Here is a 15,192-nt window from a genome sequence, read left to right on the forward strand (position 1 = left end):
ATGAACAAGTTCTTATTTATAATTCAACGGTGACAATTTCATAAACAGGAACACTTCATTACATGTCTAAATTTCCCCTATAAGATTATGCAATATGGCCCACACCTAAGTATGCATTGAAATGGGTTATGGAAAAAATGAACTCACAGTTGCATTACAGAAGCTAGTAACTAGAAAAAAATTTATTCCATAAACTAAATCTTCAGCTATATCGCTTGCCAGGTTTCTATAAAGAACCAACTACCTCATATATTTCAAACTTATTTTCACACTTTGAGGTGAGAAAAATTGACTTGATACTCCAACTGTACTACCAGCTCTTAAATTCCTTTAAAACTAACCTCTGAACTAAACGATCTTAACAATACACTGTGGTTAATACTCTTTAACCCACAGGAGAACAAAGTTGGAGTCTAAACCTGCATAACTATTGGAAGTGCTGAAAGAGGTATTAATCAGGTCTGAATGATATAATTTTCATTAATAAAAACCCTCAACTGCAACTTGTCTAAGATCAATTACACGGCTCGTAAATAGTGGGACTGGGACTTGGCTACATGTTGGTTTGCCCCAAAGCCCATGTGCCATTTCCACTATGCTAGGCTGTCTTTCACTTAGAAAACCTCTTCAATCTGTTCCAGAAACATATAAACCCAAGTACTCCTTGGTTTTGGTAGTTACATGTGTCCCATAAGTGTGTATTACCATAACAACTGACTATGCAGTCTCTCTTCCCAGATTGGACCCAGCTGGGTTCATGAACATTCAAATACAGACACATTATGTTGCCTTAAATCTCTTTCTGGAACAAGGCAGGTACAAGTAAATAAATAAGACAGACAGTACAAAAGGGAAACACTAAAAATCCAGATGTTTTGATCTTTTATATAATAAATGACTAACATTTGAGCATTTACTAAGTATCAGACAATGTGCTAATCTCTTATATGCCACATTTTATCTCCTCACAACTATCCTTTGAGGTAAATGTATTGTCTCCATTTTATAGCTGAAAAATCAAATTACATGCCCCAAATCATAAAGCTAATAAAAAGGGAATCCAAGAATCAAATAGAGATATGCCTGACTCCAAATCCTACAGAACCATTTTACTATACTGCAACTCCAATACAAACTCAGTATTTACCAGGAAAGGGATTAAACAATGATGTTTTTGGTCACACTAAGCAGAACAGTGGAGAACTGATATATGTAACTATTACTACGCAAAATTTGAAAGGGGTTCTGGCAGCCAAATAAGGAAGGACTCAATAAGTATGGCCAATCTAACAAATGCATCAGCAGTCTTTACTCTAATTTTTTTTCTTCTGAATTTCCTTCTTTTAGTGATTTCCATTTACTCATGCCTGCTGTTCATGTTCTTCATCCTAAATTCCCCTTCTCCAAAAACATTTAGGCTTATTTATACTCTTAATTCTGAAGTGGTTCCACCTCTGTTGGTAATGATAAAAGAGATGATGTTTGGAACTAAGGTTGTAAAGGAAATATTAATGCTTTGTTCAGGAGATCTAATTTCCTATTGGAAAATCTGGTCCACTCTGGGATTTCACAGTATCATAAATGATCTCAAGCTTTAAGCATGTCCTGTGAGTACTGTAAAAAGACCGGTTTTTGAATTTTTATTGATAATTATTACTTGATATGCTGAATTAGATTATACTGATAATGTCACTTTTTAAAAAATCACATTTAAAAAACATCTTTAATCACTTTATCTTCATAGACTTTTATGCTTGGAAGTAAAAAACTGAGTGGTCCAAATGTCCACTAACTGATGAATGGCTAAATAAATGTGGTCTATCCATATAATGGAATACTTGGCAATAAAAAAGAAATACGTAGCTAGATGTGGCAGCATGCATCTATAGTCCCAGCTACTTGGGAGGCTGAGGCTGGAGGATTGCTTGAGCCCAGGAGTTTGAGCCTGGGCAACACAGCAAGACCCTGTCTCTTAAAGAAAAAAGAAGTCATAACATGGATGAACTTTGAGAACATTATGCTAAGAAGCCTGTCACAAAGGATCACATAGATTCTATGATTGGAAATGTCCAGAATAGGCAAATCAACAGAAAGCATATTAGGGGTTGCCTAGGAGGCTAAGAGGCACCTCTTAGCCTGGTCTTAGAGTAGTGAAAATGTTCTGAAATGGACTATGGTGATGGTAGCACACAACTTTATGAAGATACTAAAAGCCACTGATTTGTATACTTTAAATACTTTATTTGTATACTTTAAATGGATGAATTTTATTATTATGTGAATTACATCTCAATAAAGCTCTTTAAAAAAATTTACTGGAAATAGGCTCAAAAGGCCAATGAAGAAATATTATAAATGCTTTTTAAATTCAAGGAGAACACAATCTCAAAATGTTTGCCCTTTTAGGTAACCAAATCCTGTCCTCTATAAATCATGTCCAAAGTGATTAATAAAATGAAGTTTGAGATAGGTTTGTTTAACAACTGATGTTACAGAGTTCTTTCATGTCAAAGTACCTTTGTGACCGTTGAAGTTGTTATAGTTCCAGGGAAAGGACTAATGATTTAATCATTTTCTATTACTTAATAAACAGGTCTGCTTGAGCGACTTGTAATTTTAGTGTTTTAAACTGAGGATCCCCAGTGCATAGGCTGGGATCTACCTGTAGATCTTGAACCCTTATGAGATAGATGTCAAGCACCACAGTCCCTTATCTGAGGTTTACCAGATTTTCCTATGAAGTAGGTAGGAGGTAGCAGAATAGGAAATGATACCCCTCACCAAGGCTTTCACTTCCCTGAACACCTGCCAATCTTTAGACCTGAAGAAAATGAAAACTCTTCCTCACAAAATGCTAGACATATAGTGGGTTTTAAACACATTAAGGCTTTCTCCTTATTCCCGATTTTATTATCCATGAGCAATGGAGACCGGGGGAGAGGACAGAATCCTGTTGGCATAATACTTTTAGCTCATTTGTGTCTCCTCACTCAATCCTTGTCAGGTCACAAGGACTGACTTCATCTGACTGGTAGTTTAGGAGAAAATACTGGGCATATGTGATCCAACATTTTGCCTTTGGAAGCACTCATCTCTCCTCTGTCATGCTGGAAGTGTTATAGGGGCAGTTCCCCCAGTTCTGTCTGGGACTGGATTGTTAAGTCTGCTCAATTTTAAGGTCCAGGAGTAGGACGTCACGTGCCCCCAAATGTAAGTGACATTCTCCAATATCCTCTTTCTTAGTAATAAAATAATATTTTAGCCCCTAAATACCTTATTTCTTTTTTGCCCCTCAACTAGTTCAGAATACAAGCAGGGAAGAACATGTCAGTTTTTGAGATCCCCCCCCGCCCACAAACAGTAACATCCCATCTAGACAATTTTAAAAACAACAAGAATGAAAATATCTTCAGAAATGAATACACTAAACTTAACGTCGTTATGACAACGTATAACATGAATATGATAACCACTTTAGGGAAATTTTGACGAGACATAAGGGAGAAGTTCTTTCAGCTACTTGAAAGAGACTTTTGGGGAACATCTGGAAATCTTCATAAAGAACATAAGGCAAATCTATCTAGGATGATTAGGATTATGGTCACTGAAATCCTTGCTGTGAGGGGATAATGCCTTCCTCACTAAAGGGATCTGTAGACTATTTATATTTATCAGAGATGCAGCTTTACTTAACTGTTTATCTTGTTAAAATTAACTAACACTAATTTTTCCCCCTGACAAAAAGTCTCTTCAGGGGTGAGAAGAGAGTGACAGTGAAATTAAGAAGCTTGTACAAAGCAAAGACTATTACTTCAAGACTGAAACCCAAGTCTCCTTCTTTCCCTCTTCTGTAATCTGGGAAAACCTCCAGCCACTGAAGAATTTTAATTTCATTTAAGATAAGTAAAAGGTGTGCATAAATAACATATAGGTAATACTTCAGTGAAGAATTTTCTTCAATGGAATCTTTGCAGCACTGAAACTCAAATCTCACATACAAAGCACTACCATGTGGGGGAAAATGTGAAAATGACTATTTTACATTGGCCAAATATAAACATCCTAAGGAATCAGATCAAGTAATGGATGTCAAAGTGCTTCAAAAACTATGAAGCATTATATAAAATCAAAGATATTCCTATTGGTGTTGAGTTCCAGTAACCAGCAGAAATTTGACCTTAGCATAGCAGAATTATGTAATTTTGCCACTGTATTCATCTACATTTAATATTTCTGGTTACACTAACACAAAGAGTCTTCATTAGAGTGCCTTCCCCCATACATACAATATGTTTCAGATCTTCAAAAGTTTGTGCATAATCCACAAGCCATTACAAGAAGTAGATGAAATGTTAATCACACAGGTGAAAATAAAAGGGATGTACTTTCTCTGTATCTAGACCAAGACAATAAAAACATGAAAAACTCCGCTGTCCAAAGTATGGCCCATAATCTTATAGTAACATAGTTTATCAATAGGGACTTCAGGAAGTTATTCTTTTTTTTTTTTTTTTTTTCTATTCCTTCTATGGTAGTTCAAGTAGAAGCTGAGAACAGAGATTAGAGTATGGAGAGACTGGAAGAGGAAGAACAGCACGGAAGTGACAGAGAAAGTCCAAAGCCAAGAGGGACATATATTTAACTTGTTCTAAGCATGGCTGTATTATTCTTGATGTTTCCTTATTTCCTAGAACATCTAATAGAGAAAACATCATTTCTCACAGTTCTGGGCTTTCATTTCAAAACTGGATTCTGACACCTGTTCTTATATACTAGAACAGCAATATAACAATATGTAATTTTTATTGAGCATTTACTGTATGTCAGGTACTGTTCTACATGTTTGACATGGGTTAACTCAGTTAATTATCAAAATATCCCAATGAGATGGATACTTTTATTATCCCTACTTTACACAGGAGGAAACGGAGACAAAGAGAGGCTAAAGAACCTGCCCTAAAGCTACAGAGCTATGAAGTGTTGAAGTCTAGACTTGAATTCTGAAACTTTCCCTTAGTAGTTCACTGCAGTGGTTTTCAAGCTACATTCTGCAGACTATTTCAGCTCCAAAAGTTCTACTTCTAAAATACATTTTATCCGGTATAAAAACTGCAATGAAAACATCACAATCAAAACTTTATAGACTGAATATAATACACCAAACGGAACCAACACATTAACTTTTTGTTGCCAGGTTAAGTGGCTTTTGTGCAGCTCTTGAAATAAAGCTAGACCTGTCACCACTGAGATCTTACTTGAACTTCTTGTAAATGTTTCATTGATTTGGAAGGTGTAACTCTGCACTTTTTTTTTTTTTTTTTAACTCAGGACTACATCTGCCTGCTCAGGTGAGACTGTACAGCATACAGGCTCAAGCACAACAGTAAACAAAGGAACATACTGTCCCATTCGTTTTATGTTTTGGGGGGTTTACTGCCTGACATATGTAAGGTAAATACATGCTAGATAAGAATTTTTAAAATTTCCTATGTTCCTAGTATCTCTTATTCCTCTTTCTAGCCATAATGTTTAACGGAGTGGTATCTTGAGATGGCAAGGGAAACTTTTAGAAAAAAACAATCACTTCCTCGATCCCACATCAGCCACACATTGTCACTGTTACACTCTGGACCTTGTGCCTATGATCCCCTGCCATTCCACTTTGCTGGATTGATCACTCCCACTCTGACTGGTCTTCAGTTTTATTGGGTCCCCTATTCTACTGGCCATGTACCATTGTACCATCTGCTATTCGACTGAGCAATCCATTAGTTTTTATTCATTTTCACTCTTTATCCAGCTGACACTCCATAAGCCATCATTACAATACTTTGGCCACTATCCTAAATACCTTGGCTGCTCTGTCATTTTGTTGCGATGTATCTGGCAAACCCCAACCTTGAATGAAGCCTTCACATTATTCTTTATTATTCATTATTGTATATGAGGCTTTTACATTATTCTTGATGTTTCCTTATTTCCAAGAACACTTGGAAAATTCACCTACCTTAGTACCAAAATGACATAGCACTACTAGAAAAGGTCAAGAGGGCAGATAGGTTATCACACTGTATGTTCACGACCATCAACTTCCACGACGCATCAGTGCTGCTAGACAATCCTGCTAGACAATCACCGTTGGCAAGCTTTCTCTGCAATTACTTCTAACAGTTTCTATTTCCTCAGACCTTGGACATCCATTGCTCCTATCTCCATGGCAACTCACAGCCAATTTTGCCTCCAAATTTGAAAGAGTTATACTCATTCTATCCTTGCTTTCTTCTGAATACAAGAGGAGCTTGCCCTTTTTTTTTTTTCTGTTTTCTTTTTAAGACGGAGTACCATTCTGTCGCCCAGGCCGGAGTGCAGTAGCGTGATCTTCGCTCATTGCAACCTCCGCCTCCCAAGTTCAAGCGATTCTCTTGCCTCAGCCTCCCGAGTAGCTGGGATGACAGGCATGCACCACCGCGCCCGGCTAACTTCTTTGTATTTTTAGTAGAGACAGGGTTTCACCATGTTGGCCAGGATGGTCTCAAACTCCTGTCCTCAGGTGATCCGTCCGCCTTGGCCTCCCAAAGTGCTGGGATTACAGGCATGAACCACCACGCCCGGCTATGCCCTTTTCCATCTTAGGAATGTTATGCTATCACTTATCTTTCTTCTCTTTTATATGTAACAATTCTTCTCTTTCAACTATATCTTTTGCATGGTCATTTAGTCTATTTTATCTATTGGGATTCTATCTAAAACTTCTTTGTAAAAAGATTCCTTCTGCTACAGCACTGAAACCCCTTTTCCCCTAAGTACATGAAGCCTGAAAGTCTCATAAAAGGAGTCAATACACATGTAAGTAGGATAAAAACATCAACAGGTCACGAACTGGATGTCATACATGTAACCGTGTTAAGTTGTCGGGCAGCAACAATATTTTCATAAACAAAGCCCATAGTACCACCAAATTCGAAACCATCCTGATTCTTTCTTCATATCTTTTACAATTAAGAGTTCTGCTAAAACTCTATGGGCACGAAAAGTAGCAGAATTTTTAGTGTTATTTTAATAACCAGTGAATCTGACAGCATGATTTTGTGTTACTAGGTCTAGATTGGGGGAGAGAAGGGAGGGAGGAGGAAGCAACAAATGTCCCAGCTACCACTTTTTTTCTAAGAGCTAAAAATATTGCAGGATAAATACAGAACCATAAGTAATACTTAAAAAGTAAGTTTTGACAGGACAGTGATGCTTTTCTTTTTCTTTTTTTTTTTTTTTTTGAGACAGAGTCTCGCTCTGTCGCCCAGGCTGGAGTGCAGTGGCGCAATCACAGCTCACTGCAACCTCTGCCTCCCGGGTTCAAGCGATTCTCCTGCCTCACCTCCTGAGTAGCTGGGATTACAGGCGCGCGCCACCATGCCCGGCTAATTCTTTTTTTTTTTTTTTTTTTTTGTATTTTTAGTAGAGACGGGGTTTCGCCATGTTGGTCAGGCTAGTTTCGAAATCCTGACCTCCTGATCCGCCCGCCTCGGCCTCCCAAAGTGCTGGGATTACAGGCGTGAGCCACCGCGCCCGGCCGCATTTTTATAAGAAATTATCCATGGAGGGAGCTTGACATTCCCAACCCTCCAAAAGTTCCTTCACCTGCACTGAACAAGCAGTTAAAAAACAAGACCATTCCTTAAATCGGAGCAGCTCTCCTGACAGCTGTTTACATTAATTAAGGTTTGGTCTCACAGGTCTGGGAGAGAGGGAGAAAGAGAGGCGGGGGAAGAGGGGAGGGAGAAGAGGTAGCAGGGAAAGAAGTGGCCCAAGCTGAGAAAAATCTTGGAAGCGCATTCACCTGGGGTACCCTTCAGAAAGATGCCCGCCTCTTTCCCGAGGGCACCACCTTGCCTCTCCCGCCCACAGCTCCGTCGTGGTACAGCAAGCACTGCTCCCGCTGCCGGGCTGCCTGCAACTCTAATGTGTTATTTAATTTTGTAACTACTATTAAGATCTCTCCAGCGTTTTTGTGATGCACTGGAATGAAAGACGCTCCATAAAATGAGGTTTATTATTAGTAGTATTATAGCTCCCGGGCCTAAAATAAAGCAGAATTATAACCACATACACACTTCAAAGAGAAAATCCGAAGCCACAAGCTTCTCAAACACTGCCAAGCGGGCAGGGGATGGGAGGGGGCGGCGGTGCAGAGGGGCTCCAATCCGGCGCCCCCCACTCCCACCAACCCCACCAGCTCTCCCAGCACCCACCATTCACCCTGCCTGGTGGGGTCAGCGCCCGCAGCCCGGGCTCGCCCCCGGCCGCAGCTTCCTCTGGTGGTGGAGGGTCTGGGGTCGGACCTGATCCCTCTCGGCCTCCCCTCGCCCACCAGCTCTCTAGTGGCTCCCGCACTGCCCCGCAGGCTGCCTCACTCCCAGCCCCAGCCTCTCCGCCTGGTTTCTAATTCCCTTGCAGGAGCCTCAGTTTCCTCCCGTCTCCCACCTTGACTTTTTTTTTTTTTTTTTTTTTTTAAATCCAGAACGAAGCTCATTCCTCTGCGATCCCTCACATCGGAGGGCTGCTCCCCTCCTCCCCGGTCCGGGACTTGCCAGCCCAGCCCAGGTCTCCTCGGCCACTTTTCACCCGGCCTGGGGCGCCTCTCCCCTCAGCCCGGGGGTCCCGCTGGCGCCCGGCGGCTTCCTCTCCTCCATCCCTTTCCTCCGCGGCCCGGGTCTCCCCTCCGCCCCCGGTCTCCTCAGGCTAGCCTCCGGCCGGGAACCTCCACCCCGTCCTCTCCTCAGTCCGGGTCTCCCCTCCCTCGCGTCGCCCTCAGCCAATCCCCCGCCCGGCCCCGCGCGCCAGCGGCTCACCCGCAGACTCCCCGGTGTTGATCCAGTCCGGGTTGGCGATGCTGGCGATGGCGAAGATATCGGCGGCCAGAAAGAGACATCCTGAGATGATGGTCAGTTTATCCATCTCCCCGCCCCGCTCCCCCCACCCCCCGAGCCCCGGACAGGCAGCGGCCTCACGCCTCCCGCCCCATGGGCCGCCGCCGGGGCCCGGAGTCCCCGCGCCGCTGCCTCGTGCCCCCTCGGCCCCCGCGGCCCCCGCGCGCCGCTCGCGCCCTCCGCGCGCCCGGGACCAGCAGCCGCGGCGCGGCCCGCACAGACGGAACCGCCGCCCGCCCCGGAACTGCTCGGCCCGCCCGCCCCTCACCCGGAAGCGAAGCCGCGGCGTTGGCGAGGCCGGTCCCGGCTCCCCAGCCGCCGCGCCCCAGCTCCGTCCTCCCGGCTCGGCCGGCCGCCCTGGGCCCCTCCCCGCACCGCCCGCCTCTACGTTCTGGACCCGGACCCGACCGGCCCGGCTCCGGTCCCTGCCCGGGTCCCGGTCTCTTCTGGCAGGCCACGCCACCTCTTGGCTTTCTGCCCACTAATAATAAGATTGTTGATGTTGATGACCGGGTACAGGCTGCGGCCACTCCTGAGCCCCTCAGAAGCAGAACTGGAATGAGAGTGGGGAGCTGCCCGTCTTCCAGCAGGAGGCGGGCCCCGACTCCCGCCGAGCGACTCCGGGCCCCGCGCGGTCCCTGTCACCTTGTATTCTCATTGCCCGTTCCGCGGCCGTCAGCTCCCAGGATTGCCCCATTTAGCAAATAGCTTTCGACAACCCCTCTTTGTCAGACGTTGTAGGTGCAGAGGTACTGGAGTGGACAGAGGCAAGGCGCCCGCTCTTGGGGAGCTCACATTCTGGTGGGAAGAGACAGAAACACATTAAGAACCTATCTGTAAAATAAAGATAATTTCAGGTGCAGATCCCTGAATTCAGTGGAGGTCAGTGTGATGGGAGTCGGAGCGATACCTGCGATAGGGAAGGATGCATTTCCGCTGAGACCATCACGATCGTAAAGACCTGCACTTTGAAGACCTGGCGCAAGACCAGACAGAGGGAACAGCCAATGCAAAGATCATTAGGGGAGGGGGGCAGAAAGAGATCAGCGTGTCCAAGGAATTGCAAAATGGCCTGTGTGGCAGGAGAGTAGTATGACAAGAGGTAGGCAGAGGCCAGGTGTAGGGCTTTGGGGGCCTTGGATTTTGTTCTGAGTGCAATGAGAAGGCAATGGAGGGTGTTTGCAGAATCCCATGATCTTACTTAATCTGTGAAGATCCATAGTGTAGCTTGTATGCGGGAAAGGCAAAGATGACAACAGGGACGCCAGTTAAGAGGCCAAGTAGTCCACGAAAGAGAAGTGTAGCTTTGGCTAGGGTGAGAGTAGTGAAGATGGAGAGGAATGGACAGATTTGGATGTTTTGTAGATAGAGGGAAGGACCTGCTGATAATGGGGAAGGAGTTGAAAGAGAACTCAGGAATAAGTTTTTGACCTGAGCAACCAGGTGTTATGATCCCGTTTACTGAGTTGTGTGTGCAGCGTCTTAAGTTGGATGAATAAACAGGAAAATAAGGCATTTGCATAATTTGTCGGCATATGCTATGGTGGAGGTTTTCTTTTCTTGCACAGCTCATGGGCCGAATCACCACTAACCCTGACGTTTGATCCAGCTCTCCCTAATGGTACTCCGTGCAGCAGATGGAGATGAAACACTCATTTTCTCCTTAAATGCCACATAGGTCGTCTCTAGAAAGACCTAGAAGAGTGACATCTGTCTCTATTTTTGGAATGCTTACATGTCCACAAAATTCAGGAGGTTTCAAATTCCACCAAATCCAACAGCCTTGCAGAAATGTGCAACAGAGTATCAGTGTCACTACATAGCTGGGAGAAGGAAGGGTTTGATTGCTGGTCTATATTGACTTTTCTGTCCAAACATTGGCCTCTTGGGGGAAAGGTTTTTTTTTTTTGTTATTATACAATTTATTTTTCCTCTGCCACAGAAATTGACACAAGATAATTCATATACTCCAGGGATCCAGATATAATGCATATCACCTTACTGCAATAGTCTTCAGTTTCTTTTTTCTTTTCTTCTTTTTTAAAATAAGTACTGGAGAAATTTAATTGAGTCATATTCTTGGCTTCTTGTTGGAGTTTTCTATTGCCCAGTGATAGATGAAACTGTAACTATACAGGACTAAATTCCCAGATAATATCCACTGATGTTCTCTACTGGCCAGCTTTAAAGAATCCTAGGGCTGAATGTTAGAACAGTTTGCACATATTCTAACTCCAGCTGAATAGAATGATGATGATTGGGTTCTTGTGTTTACAATAAATACAAGTAGCCAAGTGTGGTGGTTTGCACCTATAATCCCAGCTACTCCAGAAGCTGAGGTGGGAGGATCGCTTGAGTCCAGCAGTTCAAGACCAGCCTGGACAACACAGCGAGACCCCTGTCTCTAATAAATAAAATAAATAAATAATACAGTTCTTCCTTTTACCCTCTACAAATGGTTCTGGGTCTAAGATTAAAGCACAAGAACAACCAGTATTGAGTTAAAAGAATTTAAAACATTTTTATCATACTAATGGCTGCACATCAGTACAGAGAATAGTCACCTGTCCCAACCCTTCCTACCATCCAGAATGGGAGGTGGGGTTGGCAGGGGCCAAACTGTTTACAGATTTCCCATTAATCCCTCTTTTTATCCCTATAGCTCTTTTCTTTTCTTTCTTTCTTTCTTTCTTTCTTTCTTTCTTTCTTTCTTTCTTTCTTTCTTTTTTTTGTTAGAGATAGGGTCTCACTATGTTGTCCATGCTGGATTTCAACTTCTGGCCTTAAGTGATCCTCCCACCTCAGCCTCCCAAGTAGCTGGGACTACAGGCCCACACCACTGTGCCTGGCTGGTGTTTCAAAGTCCCCAGTCTCTGAGATCTGCAGGACAGATCAGTTCCCTTCTCCTCTGTATCTCAGTCTAGATTTTAGCAGAGGCAAACCCTAAGGGTTTGGGAGAGGTGATGGAGTGAAGCAGAGAGAATACAGAACTATGTTCTAGTTCCTGCCCTGCTACTGACTTGACCTTGGGAAAGCCATGTCACCTCTCTGGGCCTTTTCCCCCCATCTGGCCTAACAAGACTCCTGGCCTCAGTGACAGAAGCGTCCCATCCTCTCACCCACCCCTAAGCAGAGCAGCTGGGACTTTTCAGAAATGAGCCACAAGACTCCTTATGGCAGAAAGCCTTGGGGACCCAGAAGAACATAGAAGGCTTCCAGGAGGGAGATATGCTGTGCAGCCTGAAGTCATAAATAGCCATTCTGCAGCTGTTAAAGGGCCGTGAACATGGCATGCTCTATTGTGATGGATGGCAAGCCTTGGCCAGAAGAGACTGAATCCAGATGGGACCACGGGCAAAGCTGTGGAAGGGACTGTGTGATCACTCTTCTCTTTAAGGAGTATCTTCAGCCTGACAATAAACACACTGTCTCCCTAGGGGTTAAGTTTCGTGGGCCAAGAGCATGGTGGACGCACCACACATGTACCTGGGGTTTCTGGGGTTAGAGAAGACACAAGAAACTAAATCCAGAGTTAGCAGCTTGCACCCGGGCTCAAATCTCAGTTTGTTTCATGGATTGGTTCCCTTTGAGCTGACTCAGCAATGCGATTATTGATTAGTGCAGGAAGTTTATTAGAGAGCCTTTGAGAATCAAGTCCTATGGGGAAAGGGAAGCAGGGGTGGGAAGAGGGAGAAGTCAGTCTGTGCTGCAGTCATGGGAGGCTTTGGCAGACCCTCAGGGGAGTTCTGAAACTAGGATAGCTGCTGAGTTGGCCTGAGTTGGAGTAAATGGGCCAAGTCTTTTCATCCCTGCACTGACCTGCCATGGAGCTTGGAGGGCAGCTCTCTTTAGACACAGACAATTCCTCAAGAGGGCTGACAGCTGAGATCTGTCAACCTACCACCCACCCGGTAGGCGGGGAATAGTCCTTCAGTCCTGACCGAGCAGTGTAGTGCAGCATTTGCAATAGTGCCCACATGGTGCTGTGCCTCTCATTTGCTACTTAAGTTGGGAGAGCAGCACTTTCAGGACCCTGGGGAATCTTTTCCTGTGGGAAACATATAGAGGAGGGTTAGTGGGAACTACAGCTCCTGTCGCCGCTACGGCTCATCTAGAGACATAACGAACATACCCTTCAGTCCCCTCTTCTATCCATCCTAGAAACCTCTCCCCTTCTGCCAGCACCTCAGATGATCTAGGTGGCCTGCGTGATGGGGTGGCCTAGACCTCCATCCTTAGAGAGCTTGAGCACCTAGTTGCTGTGCACTTCTCAGGCAGTGGTTGCTGTATTTGTCCATTTACTGTCCAAATAGGGCAAAGGAGTACTAAGAGACACCTAAATAGATCACGTGGGTGCCCAATGTTCCTCCCTGCCCCGATGTGAAGTCTCAGCCTGATTCCTTCCTGGTAATTGAATACTCTTGTCTGCTTTCTCCCCCTGGTATACCATCCCATTTACTGCCTGTAAAAAATTAGCCATCTTAGAGTTTCCCTCTGCCAGAGGCTAGCTATGCTCCTCCTGTACCAGGGATGGGCACCTCATTATTACCTGGGTATTAGGTGATCCATCCTAGCATCTACTCTTTGGAAGAAGGAATAAAGCAGGGTCCGGGCGTGGTGGCTCATGCCTGTAATCCCAGCACTTTGGGAGGCTGAGGCGGGCAGATTACCTGAGGTCAGGAGTTTGAGACCAGCCTGGTCAACATGGTGAAACCCCTGTCTGTACTAAAAATACAAAAATTAGCTGGGCATGGTGGTGAGTGCCTGTAATCCCAGCTACTCAGGAGGCTGAGGCACGAGAATTGCTTGAACCTGGGCAGTGGAGGTTGCAGTAAGCCGAGATCACTCCACTGCACTCCATCCTAGGCAACAGAGTGAGACTCTCTCTAAAAAAAAAAAAAAAGGAATGAAGCAGGACAGGGCAGAGGGAAAAGTCAGGCTGCAGTGGACCACATGGGGAGTTCTGAACCTGGGATGGCCCTGCATTGACCAGTCACCAGATGCTAGTTACTCTGGGAAGGTGAGATCTTGGGCAAGGGGTTCTTTCCAGCCAATAGTAGTAGTGAGGGTGGGAAGTGTAAGTCTTTCAGCCCTGAAGGGGGATCTGGGCAGCACAGCACCCACGACAGTTTGTATCCTGCAGTTCCACCAATCAGTGTGACCTTGGCTTACTTGGCTTGGTGGAGTGTAGAGACCTCCGCTCTAAAGACACTTTTTAGCCTGGGGTGGAGGGAAGACTAAGGGGAGGCCAGGCACTGATATGCTCCATCACAGAACCATATATGCTGATGGGCTCTATTCCCACAAACTCTTACCCTTCCCCTGCTGGTAGGAAGATGGAGGAAAAGGATGTATTTTATGATAGAATTAAGTTGGTATCTATGTAGACCCCTGCCAGACTGTTTGGAAGAGGAAAGGTGACCTGTCACAAGAAGTCACCCACAGGAGACTTGAGGTGGAGAATAGCCCTTTGTACTGGTCTCTACGACACAGGTTTTATCTAATGAGAAATCTGTCCTGGCGTTCACGCCTGTAATCCCAGCACTTTGGGAGGCCAAGGAGGGTGGATCACCTGAGCTCAGGAGTTGGAGACCAGTCTGGCCAACATGGCAAAACCCTGTCTCTACTAAAAATACAAAAATTAGCTGGGCGTGGTGACACAGGCTTGTGGTCCCAGCTACTCTGGTGGCTGAGGTGGAAGGATCTCTTGGGCCTGGAAGGCGGAGGTTGCAGTGAGCTGAGATTTTGTCACTGCACTCCAGCCTGGGTGACAGAATGAGACCCCATCTCAAAAAAAAAAAAAAAGGAACCTAAAAAGGAATCTGCCCTGGCTTATTGTCGTGTAGAGCCACAGAAACAACAGAATAAGCTTGGACATAACCAGATCTACCATGGAAATCTTTGCACAATGCCTGACACCTAATAGGTGCTTAATGACTGTTTGCTGAAGGGATGGGGCAAGGTGCTTAGCCTCTCAGTTTCATCAGACTGGGGATAACACCAGGGCCTACCTCATTAGGTTTTCTCTTTCTTCTAGAATTTATTAACTCATTTATTCATTTTTATTTTTTGAGACAGGATCTTGCTCCATCACCCAGGCTGGAAGGTGGTGACTCAATCATAGCTCACTGCAGCCTTGAATCCTGGGCTCAAGTGATCCTCCCATCTCAGCCTCCTGAGTAGCTAGGACTACAGATGTGCACCACCATGCCCAGCTAATTTTTAAATTTTTTTTATAGAGAAAGGGTCTCACTATGTTGCCCAGGTT

At 44.7% G+C, this 15,192-nt stretch overlaps 1 protein-coding gene across 1 annotated transcript in view; it reads right to left on the minus strand.

Moving 5' to 3' along the window:
* The window catches only part of MOSMO (modulator of smoothened), a 77,238-nt gene extending 68,104 nt beyond the window's left edge, over positions 1-9,134 (minus strand). Inside the window, exon 1 of the mRNA XM_031002874.3 lies at positions 8,847-9,134. Within this exon, the coding sequence (XP_030858734.1) occupies positions 8,847-8,952 (106 nt within the window). The 5' untranslated portion in view covers positions 8,953-9,134. The remainder of the gene's footprint in view (positions 1-8,846) is intronic.
* Between the last annotated feature and the right edge of the window lie 6,058 nt (positions 9,135-15,192).

The sequence above is a fragment of the Gorilla gorilla genome, chromosome 18 (assembly GCF_029281585.2).
Source record: "Gorilla gorilla gorilla isolate KB3781 chromosome 18, NHGRI_mGorGor1-v2.1_pri, whole genome shotgun sequence".
Lineage (NCBI taxonomy): Eukaryota > Metazoa > Chordata > Mammalia > Primates > Hominidae > Gorilla > Gorilla gorilla.